This window comes from Mastomys coucha, unplaced genomic scaffold (genome assembly GCF_008632895.1).
Source record: "Mastomys coucha isolate ucsf_1 unplaced genomic scaffold, UCSF_Mcou_1 pScaffold16, whole genome shotgun sequence".
NCBI lineage: Eukaryota > Metazoa > Chordata > Mammalia > Rodentia > Muridae > Mastomys > Mastomys coucha.
In genome coordinates this window covers 35,044,982-35,060,052 of record NW_022196898.1, presented here as the reverse complement: position 1 = coordinate 35,060,052, position 15,071 = coordinate 35,044,982, and the positions used below count along the sequence as shown (strand labels likewise).

Here is a 15,071-nt window from a genome sequence, read left to right as displayed (position 1 = left end):
TATATGCTTTTATGAATTTAGAAGTTAATCTGGTAGTGGAAACCACAACAGTGGTTTTGGGCGAGTTGAAAGGGGCATAGTGACTGACTGGAAGTGTGAAGGGACGTTGAAGACAAATATTTCATACACTGACTGTATATGGTGTCAATTCATAGAATTATTTATTTGCTATCCATGTATTTTATGTAAATTATGACTCAAAGCTTAAAAATGGGTACAACCTCTCAGGTCATTGAAAATAGCAGTTTCTTGGCTTCCATGGTATTCACGACTGGGGCCTGGGTACCACTTGTAGGAGTCATGGGGCTGGATCACATCATGCTTTCCAGCATATCAGAGGTCAGAATCAGCATCACCAGTGGTCTGACTACAGTGATCTCATATGCAGGGCTCTGCTCTGCACTCTGCTGGAGAAGGTGGTCCTGAATCTCCTCCCTGAGGTACTCTGTTTTCAAAAATTTCCTTACCTGGTCCTCAAAATCTATGTCCATCCCCTAGAACATCCCTACCCCATCCAGTAGGAACAATCAGTAACAGGTCAAACCACTTGAGATTCACATTTGTAGAGGATCAACATTTTTGTTTGGCTTAAATTTTTGAGACCATGGTCTCACTACATAGCTCTGGTTTTCCAGGAAGTCACTAGAAACAAGCTCATGTAGACCAGACTGTCTTGAACTCAGAAGTCTATCTGCCTCTGCCTCTGCCTCTGCCTCTGCCTCTCAAGTGCTGGGAGAAAGGAATGTGCCACCTAGCTTTCAGGTTTTTCTTTCTTAATTTTTTTTTTTGTGGGCGGGGGTGGGGGGGGTTCTCTGTATAGCCCTGGCTGTCCTGGAACTATGTAGACCAGGCTGGCCTCGAACTCAGAAATCCGCCTGCCTCTGCCTCCCAAGTGCTGGGATTAAAGGCGTGCGCCACCACTGCCGGCTGTTTGTTTTGAGATAGGGTCTAGTTAAGTAGCTCAGACAAGTCTGGAACAACTATATTGATGAGGCTAACATCAGACTCCTGGCCTGTCATTTGGTCTCTGACTCCTGAGCATTGGGATTAAAGACATGCACTATTTCACCCTACTTGGCACATCCTAATGTTTATTATAGCTTCACCAAGCTGTCATTCCAGGGTTTACCTGGACCTGCTGATTGGCCTAGCAGAGTCTTTCTGACCAGGTCCCTTGTTCTGCATGCAACCTTTTCACCACTCTTTTATTTTTTTATTAGATATTTTCTTTATTTACATTTCAAATGATACCTCCTTTCCCCGTTTCCCCTAGGGTGTGGGGAGGAACCCTGTTCCCTCTCCCTCCCCTTTTCACCACTCTTGTGTATTTTAAAAGTCCTGTCAACATTTTCATGCACCCATACAAAAAGCAGTGGTGTCTTTGTGATACTGAACTGGAAGGTTAAATGCAATGAATCCTTTGAGAAATTATGACTGGTCTTCAGCCATGCCTGGCAAACAATGTGTCAGGCTGCAGTAATCTTTGAGTCTTGTACTGGCTGGTTTTGTGTGTCAACTTGACAGGCTGGAGTTATCACAGAGAAGCTTCAGGTGACGAAATGCCTCCATGAGATCCAGCTATAAGGCATTTTCTCTATTAGTGATCAAGGGGGGTGGGCTCACTGTGGCTGGTGCTGTCCCTGGGCTGGTAGTCCTGGGTTCTATAAGAAAGCAAGTTGAGCAAGCCAGGGGAAGCAAGCCAGTAACATCCCTCCATGGCCTCTGCATCAGCACCTGCTTCCTTTGGTGATCAACAGCAACATGGAAGGGTAAGTTGAATAAACCCTTTCCTCTCCAATTTGGTCATGATGTTTGTGTAAGAACAGAAACCCTGACTAAGACCACATGATTGGAAGAATAAGTGTAGATTGATTTGTTTTTGAGGTGATTTCATGTTGGCTTTGAATTCTATATCAAAGGATAGCCCTGAACTCCAGATCCTCTTTGCCTCTACCTACCAATTGCTAGGATTATAGGGTATGCCACTGTGTCTGACTCATAATTATTTAGATGTGAGGTTTCGTTATGTTGTCCAAACTGGCTTCAGATTCAAGTTAAACCACTTGGGCTGAAGTGACCTTGACACCCTACCTCCACAAGCAGCTGAGAAAAGACATGTCCCATCAGTTCTAGCTTGTTCTCTTTTCTCTCCTCCAACTCCTCTCTCTTGCAATGGTTTTTTGAGGCAGGGTTTCAGTGTAACAGCCCAGGCTGTCCTGGAACTCCCTTTGTGGACCAGGCTGGCCTCTAACTCAGAGATCCACCTGCTCCTGCCTCCCGAGTGCTGGGATTAGAGACACAGTCACCTAACCTGGGCCTTTTGTTTTCTTTAAAAAAATGTGTAAAGGAGGAATACAGGATAATTTAGATTGTTGGTCAATTGTTGGACATGACTAATCCAGCACTTGAGAAGCTCAAGCAGGATGATCATGAGTGATTTCAGCCTGGGATACATGGGGAGACAGCAAAAAGATTGTTGGTTAATTTTTGAAAAGTAGACAACCGACAATTCTGATTTCTGAATTTGAATCATTAGTTCTGAAAAGAATGTCAGAAGATAAATAAGATATGTAATTGTTTAAAATCATCTAGAGTTGTTCTTTTATCTGACATGGAGGTTGGAGATGGCTTGTTACATAGCCTTAAAACATTACAGACTTGAAGTTATAGGCAGTCACCAAGAAAGAACTCTCCATTAGTGGATGAGCTCACAGTCTGAATTTCTGGACACCCCTGCCCCCTTGGGGTTGTATATCAGATATTCACATTACAATTAATATCAGTAGCAAAATTACAGTTAGGAGGTTGCTATAATGGTTGGAGGTCACTACTGTATCATAAGGGACTGTATCAAAGGGTCACAGCATTAGGAACGTTGGGAACCAGTGTCCTAGGCTCATGTAGCCCAGCCTAGCTTTGAAACATTCACTAAGTGGGCAAGTGACCTTGAATTCCTGATCTGTCTGTCTCTGCCTTCCAAATGCTGACACCACCAACCTGGCTAGTACTTCTCTATTGGAAAGAACATTTTAGAGGCTAGAGAAATGGCTCAGTGGTTAAGAGCATACATTCTTGCAGAGGACCGGAGTTCAATTCCTAGAATCTATCTGGTGGCTCATAATCATGTGTATCCAGTTCAGAGAAGCCAACACTTTCTGACTCACATGGTACATATAGATGAATGCAGGCAAAACATTCATGCACATAAAATATTTTTTAAAAAATTCAGAGCTTTAATTTGTGATCAGTGCCTACCCCTCCTCCTTCCCTTCTTGTTTTGCAAGAAGATGGAATCAGTCTCCCTAGTACTGGGATTACAATACCTGTGGGATTCTTTCTAATGAGTTGTGTGAGCTTTTGTAACTTATGCAGGCTAAGAAAATACCAAAACATTTAAAGATTTCTTTTTATTCATATCTTTGTGTCAGTGAGTGAAAGCCATCTGTATGCAGGTATCCTTGGAGTCTGAAACAGGGTTTCAGTCCTCTGTAGCCGGAGCCGCTGGCAATGGTGAGCTGCCTACCACAGGTGTTGGGAACTGAACCCTGTGTCCTCTGGAAGAACAGGATGTGCTCTTAACTTCTGTCTCTCCAGCCATATAAGCAATTTTAACAGCTAAAGAGAAACACCATTTCAGCATAATAAACGAAAAAGACACTGGATTGGTCGTCAGCAGAGCTAGGCTATGTTTAGGACTCTGCAGTGACTTTACAAGTCCTGTAACCCTGTTGAGCTCCGTAGCTCCACACTTGTGGTAGAAAAAGAAGAGCTTGTAATGAAAGGAGAGGCCCCTAGATGGTGGCAGTGTTCTGAGGGAGGCTACGGATTTTGTTTCACACAGTGAAGTAAAAAGTAAGGTAGAAAATGATTTCCCATTAGTTTTGGAAAAGAAAAATCAGCTTATGAATTTATTCAATGGCATTCAAAATGGCATTGAATCATGAATCTTATGGCCTATGTGCATCTGGCATTAATTAAAAGGAAATATTAGTGTTCATACCAAAGTTAAAATAGTCTAACTTGATCTATATATTCATTGCTGTATTCTCAGGCTCATGCACCTAAATTTAAGAAACTGAATACAAACGGTGATTTTTTTTTTGATATTGACTTACAGTCCTATAATTATTTTTTTTAAAATACCAGTTCTAATGATGTATTTTGATAAATACACTAGTATTCTCTACTAGTATTCTCTCTTCTAAATGCTATAGATTGATTTCCAAGAGCAATGAAAAAAATCACATTCTTCCTATAGCAATGTATACAAGGGCATCTAAAGGAACCTTTATCTTTGAAGGTCCAAAGGGTAATATATTAAAGATGGCTTCTCCAGTTTTAACCTGAAAATAAAAAACACACTCCAAACCTGAGTATTTCAAGAGGTTTGTATGGTATATGGTTTGTGTATGAAGGTGTCCCCAGGAGACTCATGTGTGCAGGGTTTTGCCCTCTATCCAGAGGCATCACTGAGACAGGATCATGTCATGGTCAGATGAACTAATCCTGGATGGGTGGAATCCATGATGGATGAACTGATGGCTGAGTGGGATATTAGGGGATGGAGGAAGGCTATTTGAGGTATTTCTCTGAAGCGTATGTCTTGTGCCTGGCTCTCTTTTTTCTGTCTCTTCTCTCTTTAACAGATTCTATATGTTGAAAAGCTTCCCACCATGATGTTCTTTCTGGCTTGCATCAGGTCCAAGGTGATAGAGGCAGATGACCTTGGACTGAAAACTCTGTAACCAGGCCCAAACAAATATTTTCTCCTTTAAGTTGTTTATAATTAGGTATTTTGTCACAGCTATGAAAAGCTGACTGACAAAGATGAACAATATCAAGCTTTTACCAAAACAGTTTGGAAACAAACACAATAACCCATTTCCATTTATCTCATAAAATTTTCTTCTTATACAATTAGTTTTCTTTGAACATTGTTGAGTTTTGCCTTGACCTCGATCAATATATATAATAAGAAATTACCCAAAGAGACCACACAACTACATTTTGCTTTCTATTAGTTGAGAGAGAAATAAATAGCAAGCAAAACAGAGCATGGTAGAGTGAGATGGAAAAAAAAAAGAATTTGTTTCAATATATATTTGCATCAACAAAGAGCAAAGGTATTGAGTATACTCAATGGCCTGTGAAATCTGTCTGTCTGTCCACCAAACCCACCTAGCAAATAGCCACTCTACCCATCTGTGCAAAGCACTGGAGATAGAGGGGTAAGACAGGTGCATCTACATTCTGAAAAGTGCAGAGTAGTCTGAGATAAGGAATTGAAAAGTTGAGTTCAGTTTATTATGGTGTCAAGTAGATACATAACTATTGCACTTATTCTGCTTACAGAGAGCCAGTATTTAAGAGGAGTTTTTTCTTCAATAAAGACAGGTTGTTCAGAATCTTCACTTTTAAATGTTGAAATCTCACAGGCAAAGACATACTTGACACCTCTCTCCTTACCCCCGTCCCCTTCTTGCTCTTGTATGGCTTGCTGCCAGTGAGAATTTAGTTTGAATAACACTTTCAGTCATCCCACTCTGGTAAAACTAACATGAGTGAAAACTTACAATGATTTCCCGTAAATACTCTTAGCTGAAAACATGCAGTAGAAACCCCAGGTCCTAAATGCCAAAATCAAATGCAATCATATGCCAGGGATAGGAAATTTAGTAGAAAAAGTAAATATTTCCTTATAGAAGCGACATGTTCAGAAAACCGCTGGCTGCCCAGGTTTTGGATAATGGGGAAAACAACAAAGAAGTGGTCCAGCATATGGAACTCTTCTTGAAAACAGAAGAAAGCCACGAACCTTGTTGGAGAGTGTTTCACATCTCCAGTGAAATGTTAACCCACTGATCCATTAGATTGTCTTCAAAGCATTTGGCTTTAGTTTGTAAACTGTAATTGATTCAGTCACACAAGAACCACTTTTGAAACTCAGAACGTGTGAGCCTGGATGACAGGAAAGTGGCCTTGTGTTTACTCCAATAACTGCAGAGACTCATTGGGGATGAGATGGGATGGGTACTGCACCAGCCTTCAGGCCTCTTAAGCTATTTTAACATCTGATTATATTGAGAAGAAATGAGTTATGGGGGCTTGGTACTGTTTCCCACCTTACCATTTGCTCTGTAATCTAAGATACTATCCAAGATTCATACTGTACTACTATAACAAGACACAGCCTTTATGTATTACTGGGGTAATGCAAAGAAAATGAGTTTTCCTTGGGTACCAGTAATTGTCAAAGGAATGATTGCAGATTCAGAAAATGTGCTTTATAATAACCCTGTTAACATAAAGTATACATACACTGAGGAAGAGGTAAGTAGTGGCACGTCTGTGGAGGGGTTAGTTGTATTAGCAAGGCATCTCAGGGAAGGTTTTGGTTCTTTTGACCCCTTCAAGTCCCTGGACAAATGGGGAATGCTGAGAAGCACAAGGAGCACCTAGGGAAACATGAGCTTATTTCCCCACCGGCTGGTAAAAGCTCCACTAGTTACCAAGCTATCGGTCCTGCAGCAAGGATTTGCCCTGGGACTAAGACTAATGTGCTCAAGCTGTTAGAGTTAATTTGAATATCAAAAACGAAATTCAGATTACCATCCATGTCCTGATAGTTACAGCATGTAGAATGTCAAACGTCCTCTTTTTAAACTAAAGTAGAAAATGAAGAAGCATGGTTAATTCAGGGTGGTGATGGACCAGGTGTCTGAGAACAGCTCCTGCTTGTTAGCAGACCGACCGACCGACTGCCTGCACTGGATGCTTTCCCAGGGGAGGCTCATTGCCTGCAGTTCCCACTAGCCCTTCCCTGCCGGCTTCCTCACTCTCCATTTCTATGTACACCTTTCCACTAGGCATGAAGCTGAGCGACAAAACCTACATGTTTTCTGCCCTCAGAAATTCTACTGTACCACGTATATCTTAGATGCTTCTCTTTCTGTTAAAAAAAATAGTGCAAATATCTGATAGTCAAAGTGAATGTTCAAGTGAGTTCTCGTGCCAAGGAACAGCCAAGCTTCACCTTCAGCTGACTTGTAGAAACTGAACGTAGTTTTTGGGAAACATTCCAGCTTTTCCCATTAGTTCTCCGCGCATCCAGTCATCATCTACGGGCTCCAGCTCTGTTATTACATCTCCAGCCTGGAAGAAGACAGGAGTTAGAAATAATTATTGGTTTCTGCAGGGTATAAGCACAGAGCGTAGCCTACCTGGAGCGGCGTGAATAATCTTCTCTTTATATAACTCATTTATCTTGATTTGTAGAGAGGATTAAATGATAAACCGCACAGATGATATATACCTAATGACATTTGCTTGCAGGCCTCTTTTTTCTCAAAGTAAATTCAATCCCCCGCCACTCTCTGCCTTGCTGCAATGCTGAGCTTCCTGCTTGTGTCTTATGCTCCCACAAGCACAATTCCTAATCTAAATCACTCTTTTAATCAATAACAGTTATCAGCTATATATACACAAATGCACACAGCTCCGTTTAAAAAGTGTTTACAGAATACCTACTATGTGGCAGATACTGTCCTGGGTAATATAGTTATAATGTAGTAAATGGAGTTGCTCTAGGGTGGGAAGCCAACAGAGGGATGGAGAGTGTGGCTTTGCTACTCAGCAGGGCTGTCAAAGACAGGCACACTACTGTCATGCTTACATGAAGTTACAGGTGCAAGAGTGAGCCGCCCGCGCCTGCGTGCTCTGTCCTAGTCTGGGCCTCACAAAAATTAAATGAGCACGCTTCTACAGATGAGCACCGTTACTATCCTCATGTGAGGGAGAGACCTTTTCATATGTTTTTTGGATGGTGTGCATGCGTGGGGGCTCGTGTATGCAGAAGTGCATGTGTCTGTGTGTACACATGGAAGCCAGAGGTGGATGCCAAGTGTCTTCTCTATCATTCTGCATCTTTATATTACTGAGGAACCCAGAGCTCACTAGCTCAGCCTGTATAGCTAGCCAGTTTGCTCTGGAGATCGCTGTCTCCAGCAGATGGCCATGACCTCCTGGTGTTGACATGGATACTGGGCATTGAATCCTGGAACTCACACGCGCAACAAGTGCTTTACCACTGAACTATCTCCCCTCTTCTAAATTTCCTTGTTTTAGAGATAAAGAATCTGAAACTCAGACATTATTTATGTCTTAGTTAAGGTTTCTATGGCTGCAACAAAACACCATGGCCAAAAAAGCAAGTTGGGGAGGAGATCACAATCCATCACTGGAAGAACTCAAGCAGGGCAGGAGCTGATGCAGAGACCATGGGGGGGTGCTGCTTACTGACTTGCTCTGCCTGCTCCTTATAGAACCCAGGACCATGAGCCCAGGAGTGGCACCACCCACAATGGGCTGAACCCTTTCCCATTAATCACTGCTTAAGAAAGTGCTCTTCAGAGCAGGGCGTGGTGGCGCACGCCTTTAATCCCAGCACTTGGGAGGCAGAGGCAGGTGGATTTCTGAGTTCGAGGCCAGCCTGGTCTACAGAGTGAGCTCCAGGACAGCCAGGGCTATACAGAGAAACCCTGTCTCGAAAAACCAAAAAAAAAAAAAAAAAGAAAGTGCTCTTCGGGCAGATCTTATGGAGGCATTTTCTCAATTGAAGTCCCCTGATTTCAGATGACTAACTTGTGTCAAATTGACATAAGACTAGCTAGCATGCTAGGTAGTGGTGGCGCATGCCTTTAATCTCAGTATTCAAGAGACAGAGGCAGGCAGATCTTTGAGTTCAAGGCTAGCCTGTTCTACAGGTTGAGTTCCAGGGCAGTCAGAGCTACATAGAGAAACAAACAAACAAAACAAAAACAAAGACTAGCCAGCATAACACATAACAGAACATATCAGGATTGCACGTGTAATTAGTGTAGAGCCAGAACTCAAATTTTAGGGTGTTCCAAGGTCCATATTCTTTATCAAGAGGCTGTGATAAGGCCTCCACAGCTCCCATTGTAAAGTTACTATAAAACTGCTTGGCCACAGTCTGGGCATGTACTCAGACTCTTAACATAACCATGTTTCCTCCATCATTCTATCCCTCCCTAGCATCAACGTCAGCTTTCCATCCAGTACCATCCAAAGTGCTTTGCCTCAACATGGAATACAATACTGGTTTACCCACATCTAAGTCACAGTGCTAGCGTGTCTTACACATGTGCAAATTATGATTCCTTTATCACATGAGGATCAGATTTTGTTCTTAATGGCATCTAATAATTTCTTAGAGCCTGGATTTAAACATCTGCAGAGGTCTAAGATGACACTGGCTACTATAAAAAGAAAATATATTTACCAGGATAAATGGATTTCTTTGTAGCACTAATACATAGCTCTATACAAAATTGTTTGACTAAAGTCTTTCCTTTACAGAGACTAGAATGAAAACACAGTAACTATCAGATGTCATTTATGTATACTTTTCTTAAATCTGTAAAAATGTTGGCTATTCAAAATTTATTAAAAATAAGTTATTTCTGCCCTAAACTATAATATAACAAGTAGTTGAAGCTATGTTTCTAACCATTGTCAGTTTTGTGAATGCTAGGGCTATCTAAGATACTATTAACATACTGTGCACATTTATATTTAATATTATTTAATAAATATTAATGACCAATAGAAAAGCAGTAGAGTTCTTAAACAAAAAAATTCAACTATTTGACTTATGAGCCACTCATTCCTGAAGACAACCTGCTCTCTGTGGGGCATGCTGTGAATTCTGAGAATTGACACAAATCAAAGCCAAAATATGTAGCAGGCACTATCTGACTTCTCCATGAATTTCAGATGTTGGCAGCAGGCTGTGAGGGCTGTGAAGAACACTCTTAATGAAAAGCACATCAAGATCTGTTATTATAAGCCAAGGCACAAGGAGCTCTTTGCAGACTGGGATTACTAAGCTAATGCTCTCCTCTGGGTCCCTGAATGGCAGTGGATAATGTAAACTATCAGACCTTATTCAGTTTATTTACTTCTTCCTCCCCAACTGTCCCCCTTTCTTTTTGATAAGTCCTCACTAGAGGCTCAAGCTGGCCTTCAATTTATGATCCTCCTGCCTCTGCCTCCCAAGAGCTGGAATCATAGGAGCTCTGTTCACTCTCTTCTGTTACAATTAGGATATGAGAACAGTTCATTCTTAGGTATTGATCAATATTCCATTCATATGTACACTGCAAAATAGGTAGTGTTAGTGAATTACAAAAAGATATGTATTCTGACCTTGAAAGAGAGTTCATCTTCGTTTTCCCCAAAAAAATCATACAGGGCTTTAACCTTCCTCCCCTTCAGTATTGTGGAAGCCACACCTTTTGCCTCAGCTGCAAAGACACAAGAATCTCAAATATGCAGGAAGACAATCACACAAAACACAAACACCTTAAGAACCTGCCTTGTCTTTCTCTAAATATTTTCACGTAGTTCTGAATTCACTTAACTTGCAAAAGATAAAGGATGTTCACCTAGGAGGGAAAAAGTTGTACAAAGTCTACTTGTTAGTCAAAGTTAGCGCTATTTAATGATAGTTTTATCTTTTCCCCTCCACAGAACTTTGACGTAGTTATATAGGAGTGGTTGATACGAAGTAAGTCAAGCATGGTATGGTTAGAGGTAAAGGGCGATACAAAATTTAAAAGCCTTGGGCCCTGGAAGTAGGTCACACTAGGAGCTGTCGTACCTGGACAGGGTTGCACAAACACTGCTGGGAAGATGCCCTCCCTGTCATGCAGTCGGCCCCGGTACCAGTCAGAGTCTAGGCGCTCGAGGATCAGGATCCGATCTCCGCGTTTGAAGGCTAAGTCCTCGCTGGTCTCTGCTGTGAAACTGTGAAGAGCTTTGCACCACTCTCCAGGAGGGCTGCTATCCTGTTTCAAAGCAGAAGTCTGGTAAGGAACTCGAGGGTTTATCCCAAATATCATTTTTCAAAGCTTCAAACACGGTGAGGGATAAAAGCTAAGGGGCCATGGGGGCTGGTGGGGTGGCTCAGTAGTTAAGAGCACGTGCTGCTCTTCCAAAAGACCAGAGTTCAGTTCTCAAGGGCCCATGCCAGACAGCTCACAACCACCTGGTAACTCCAACTCAAGGGTATCTAACACCCTCTGGCCTCGGAGGGCATTCACATGCATGTGTAAACAAATATACATAAATAGATTAAAAAAAAAGCAAAGGGTTTTTTAAGAGTTCAAAGTCAGAAGTTTTGCTGTAATTACCTAATATTTTATGTTACTATTAAGCTTCAGAAATAAGTTTCTTTTTTCTTACAGTATAATTTTAAGTGACAAGTGCGACAGAGTTAGGGTTTTGCTAGTTTTAAGGGACATGTAATATTTAAGCAGAAAATTTCTTCCTGTGAGCTATTCTAATATGATAGCTACTTATAACTTTCCATTAGAAACATTTTCTGTGGGGCTGGGGAGACACACAGAGAGATGGGGGATGGAGAGGAGAGGGAGGGTGGGAGAAGGAGAGGGAGGGAGGGAGGAAGAGAGAGAGGATAAGAGAACACACGGGGCTGGAGAGATGGCTCAGTAGTTAAGAACATTGGCTGCTCTTCCAGCAGACCTGGGTTTGATTCCCAGAACCCACACAGTGACTCAGAGTCCTCTGTACACCAATTCCAGGGGATCTAGTGCCCTCTTCTGGCCTCCCGTGGCACTGCATGTTCATAATGCACACAGTACATTCAACAAAACATCCATATACATTTTTTTAAAAAAATGAAGTTTAAAAAAAATACTTATTCACCAGTCATAGTGGCTCATGCCTTTAAATCCCAGTCCTTACGAGACAGAGGCAGGCCAATCTACCTAGAGTTTGAAGCCTGCCTGTCTATAGAGCAAGACCATGTCTTTAACTCCCTCCATTGCATAGGAAGGCTCTGCCAGGTGAAGGGGCAGCTCTTCCAAGATGGATGGATCAGAATCTCTAGCAGGCAAAGGCTTTGCAGTCATGCAGGCAAGGGTTCCAGACTGACTCTGACATCTCCTGGCTATGTGTGACACTAGGCTTCTCCGGGGTTCGGTTTCACTTAAGGGTTGCTGTGAGAGTCAAATGACAGGACCCAGAGAACGTGTCCCACAGGGCCTGCCGTACCTTCCCTTCTCAGTAACTGCTGGACTAAAAATCAAAAACAAAAAGCCAGAAAAGAAGAACCCCTTACCTGCTAGGTTTGGTGGCTCACACCTGTAATCTAAGCACTCAGGAAGCTGAGGCAGGGGGGTGGTCACATATTTGAGGTCAGCTAAGCAACCGGGCATGGTAGTGCATACTTACCATGTGAGCACTTGCGAGCTGGAGGGAGGATGCTAAGGAGTTCAAGGCTATGCAAGACTTAATAGCCCTCTCCATGAAGGAGACTAACAGAATGGTTACTGTGACGTGAAAACACAAAACACAAATGGAGACTGGTGGGAGGAAGAAGAGGCAGGGGAGAGCAAAAGGCATGCTGTCTGTTTCTCCGTGTTCCATCAGGGTCTGCATGTCTTCCCATGAGTCCTATGTACAGTATTATAGCCACCATATCACCTACTGCAAACGTTTGCTACGTGACACGAAAACTGATCTTGTACTGTTTCGTCCTTACAGGATCAGCTAGCCCAGGTTTAAATGAGGCTGTCACCACAGTTATCCATTCAGGCAGCCTACCTGAGAATTTGAGCCAGGGTCTTCATTTTTGGTCTTTGGTGGCACCTTTATACCTACATTAAAAAAAATGGGGGGGGTCAGATAAAAAAAAAACCACATCCATAGTATTAGAGGAAACCTTGTTAGATGGGGGTAACAGCAGAGAGTAGGATTCTAGACCAGTTTCTGTAAGTGTTAGCTTCCCAGGGACTGTTTATTTAACTGTAAACCAGGACTCAAAATTAACTGGAAAATGCACTGCTTACAAGTCTCTGTCATTTCTCATATGTAGTCATTGCTAATTACTTAAACAATAGATTAAACCAGTGTCCCACACAAATCACCATTCAAAGTAAGTTTCTGCAGGGCAGTGGTGGCACATGCCTTTAATCCCAGCACTTGGGAGGCAGAGGCAAGTGGATTTCTGAGTTCGAGGCCAGTCTGGTCTACAGAGTGAGTTTTAGGACAGCCAGGGATATACAGAGAAACCCTGTCTTGAAAAAACAAAACAAAACAAAAAACAAAGTAAGTTTTTTCTTACCATGACAAATGTGGTAATATGGATCATTAAACGTTTTAAGCATTATTATATTACTGGTTCATTTGAGTTAGGCAAAGACACAATAAATACCCACATCCCCCATACTCACTTAAAATATTTGCACCAGATGTGGGGTGGTCCTCAACAAGTTCCACAAAGTTCAGGGGGAAGATCCCGCTTCGGTCTCGAATCTCTCCTCTACCCCATTCCTCATTCACGTACTCTGTGAGAATAATTACTTCTCCCTCTGAAAAACTTAACTCATCCTTCTGGTCTCCAATATATTCAAACCGAGCAACACATCGTGGGCCTCTGAATGAAGAACAACAGAGTTACGGGTTAAACAAGAGCGTGTATGAGAAATAAAGACCGAGGTTCGCTTTACCATCAATTCTATTGTTAAGCAGCACTTCATAACACAGAATGAAGTTCTCTCTAGTAGTAACTTTAAGAAAACATTTCAACTTTCATTCAGTCTTTCAATAATATCCTGTTTATTATGGAGCAAGGTATATTTTTTTCTATGAAAAAAAAAAAAAAGAAACAACTCCCACAAAGAAGAGTACGTTGCACATCTAAATGTCAAGACTTATTTCTAGATGGTGAAGCTCATCACTCAGAAAGGCCAAGCTTGAAGCCAGAGACTTCAGCAGCATTCCGGATGGGTAGCTGACTGGTTAGTCTACACTGCACATCTATCTGCCTTTGATCAGTTTTTATGTAAAAACAGAATCTCCCCAGGCTCCGTTTGTCTGTGTCTTTGTGCCAAAGCAGTCCATGGCCCCTCTAAAGCCTTTCAATCTCAGACATGCTGGGATTAGGTAACTCCCCCTGAGAATCTCAGGGCATAGCATCAAATGTCACGCTTAAGAATGAGGACAGTGCACAAGGGGCATCTCCCAGGCAGGGGGATGTTTGCTATGAACTGAATCTGCCAGTGAGCCGAATGCATAAATAAATGAGCCTGATGAGATAGAAGGTCAAAGAGAATGGAACACTGGCATGCCAAAAGACACACACTCGTCCATCGGCTTCGTTGCTCTATAAGGATGGTGTCACCTGTGAGAAGGTGCAGCCCTGAGACTCGGAGCAACCCTTCAGTGAGCTGCAATTTTGACTGAAAATGAGATCCAAGCAGAGATAGGACTTGGTCTGTGGGTCTGATTCAATTCCAAGCCTTTGATTTGAGAGCTAGAAAGGAAGTTTCAACCAGCAGAGATCTAAGGAGAAAACAGCTGCCTGGAAAGGAAAGGCTGGCCCTTGCTGCAATCAGATTCTGACTTAAGTCGGGTCAACAGATCAATGGCCATTCAAGCCCATTGAAATTCAACAAGCCCGAGTGGTATCTGTGCTCAGGGTAGGATCGAAACCTGAAATGCGAGCCAACGACTTGAGGCTGTCTGTGGAGCTGGAAGTTTTCTTATTTGTGATAACCTTTGCATTTATTTTCTCCTATCCCCTGGGAACATCTCCTTATGTCTGACCTATTCACAGACAGGTTTACAGTCTTCACCAGGTAGTGAATTGTACTAATTTGCTCATTTAACTAGAATATAAAGCTGCATTGTGGCAGGGCTTTAAATCACCCAAGAGTTACAATGAGGTATAAAAGGCACATAAATCGCTGGAAAGGTCTCAGCAGCACAGGAACACACAGGGGGATCCTGCAGTTTAACTCTCCCCTCACTGTTGCCTAGTCCTTAAAAACACAACAATACAAAATGTTTACTAAGCCACATTTATTGGTTCCATGGCTGGAATTAGCACCCACAGCTCTAATACTCTGCTAGGTAAGCATCCAGCCACTGAGCTGGGCCTGGCCTCATGTGTATCTTTTTATAGGATTCATATTTCTATAAGATAGACATACTTTCTATGAGGAAAACACTTTACATTTCTTTTT

The 15,071-nt window shown here is 42.2% G+C and overlaps 1 protein-coding gene across 7 annotated transcripts in view; it reads right to left on the bottom strand.

Annotated features, from left to right (window-relative positions):
- Nucleotides 1–4,762: 4,762 nt before the first annotated feature.
- Nucleotides 4,763–15,071, bottom strand: part of Sh3d19 (SH3 domain containing 19) — a 163,887-nt gene continuing 153,578 nt past the window's right edge. For all 7 annotated transcript variants that reach the window (XM_031374234.1, XM_031374235.1, XM_031374236.1 and 4 more), the window contains 5 exons: nt 13,278–13,480; nt 12,649–12,701; nt 10,682–10,868; nt 10,228–10,325; nt 4,763–7,152 (listed from right to left, as the gene is read on the bottom strand). In XM_031374234.1, the coding sequence (XP_031230094.1) occupies nt 7,036–7,152; nt 10,228–10,325; nt 10,682–10,868; nt 12,649–12,701; nt 13,278–13,480 (658 nt within the window). In that variant the 3' untranslated portion in view covers nt 4,763–7,035. The remainder of the gene's footprint in view (nt 7,153–10,227; nt 10,326–10,681; nt 10,869–12,648; nt 12,702–13,277; nt 13,481–15,071) is intronic.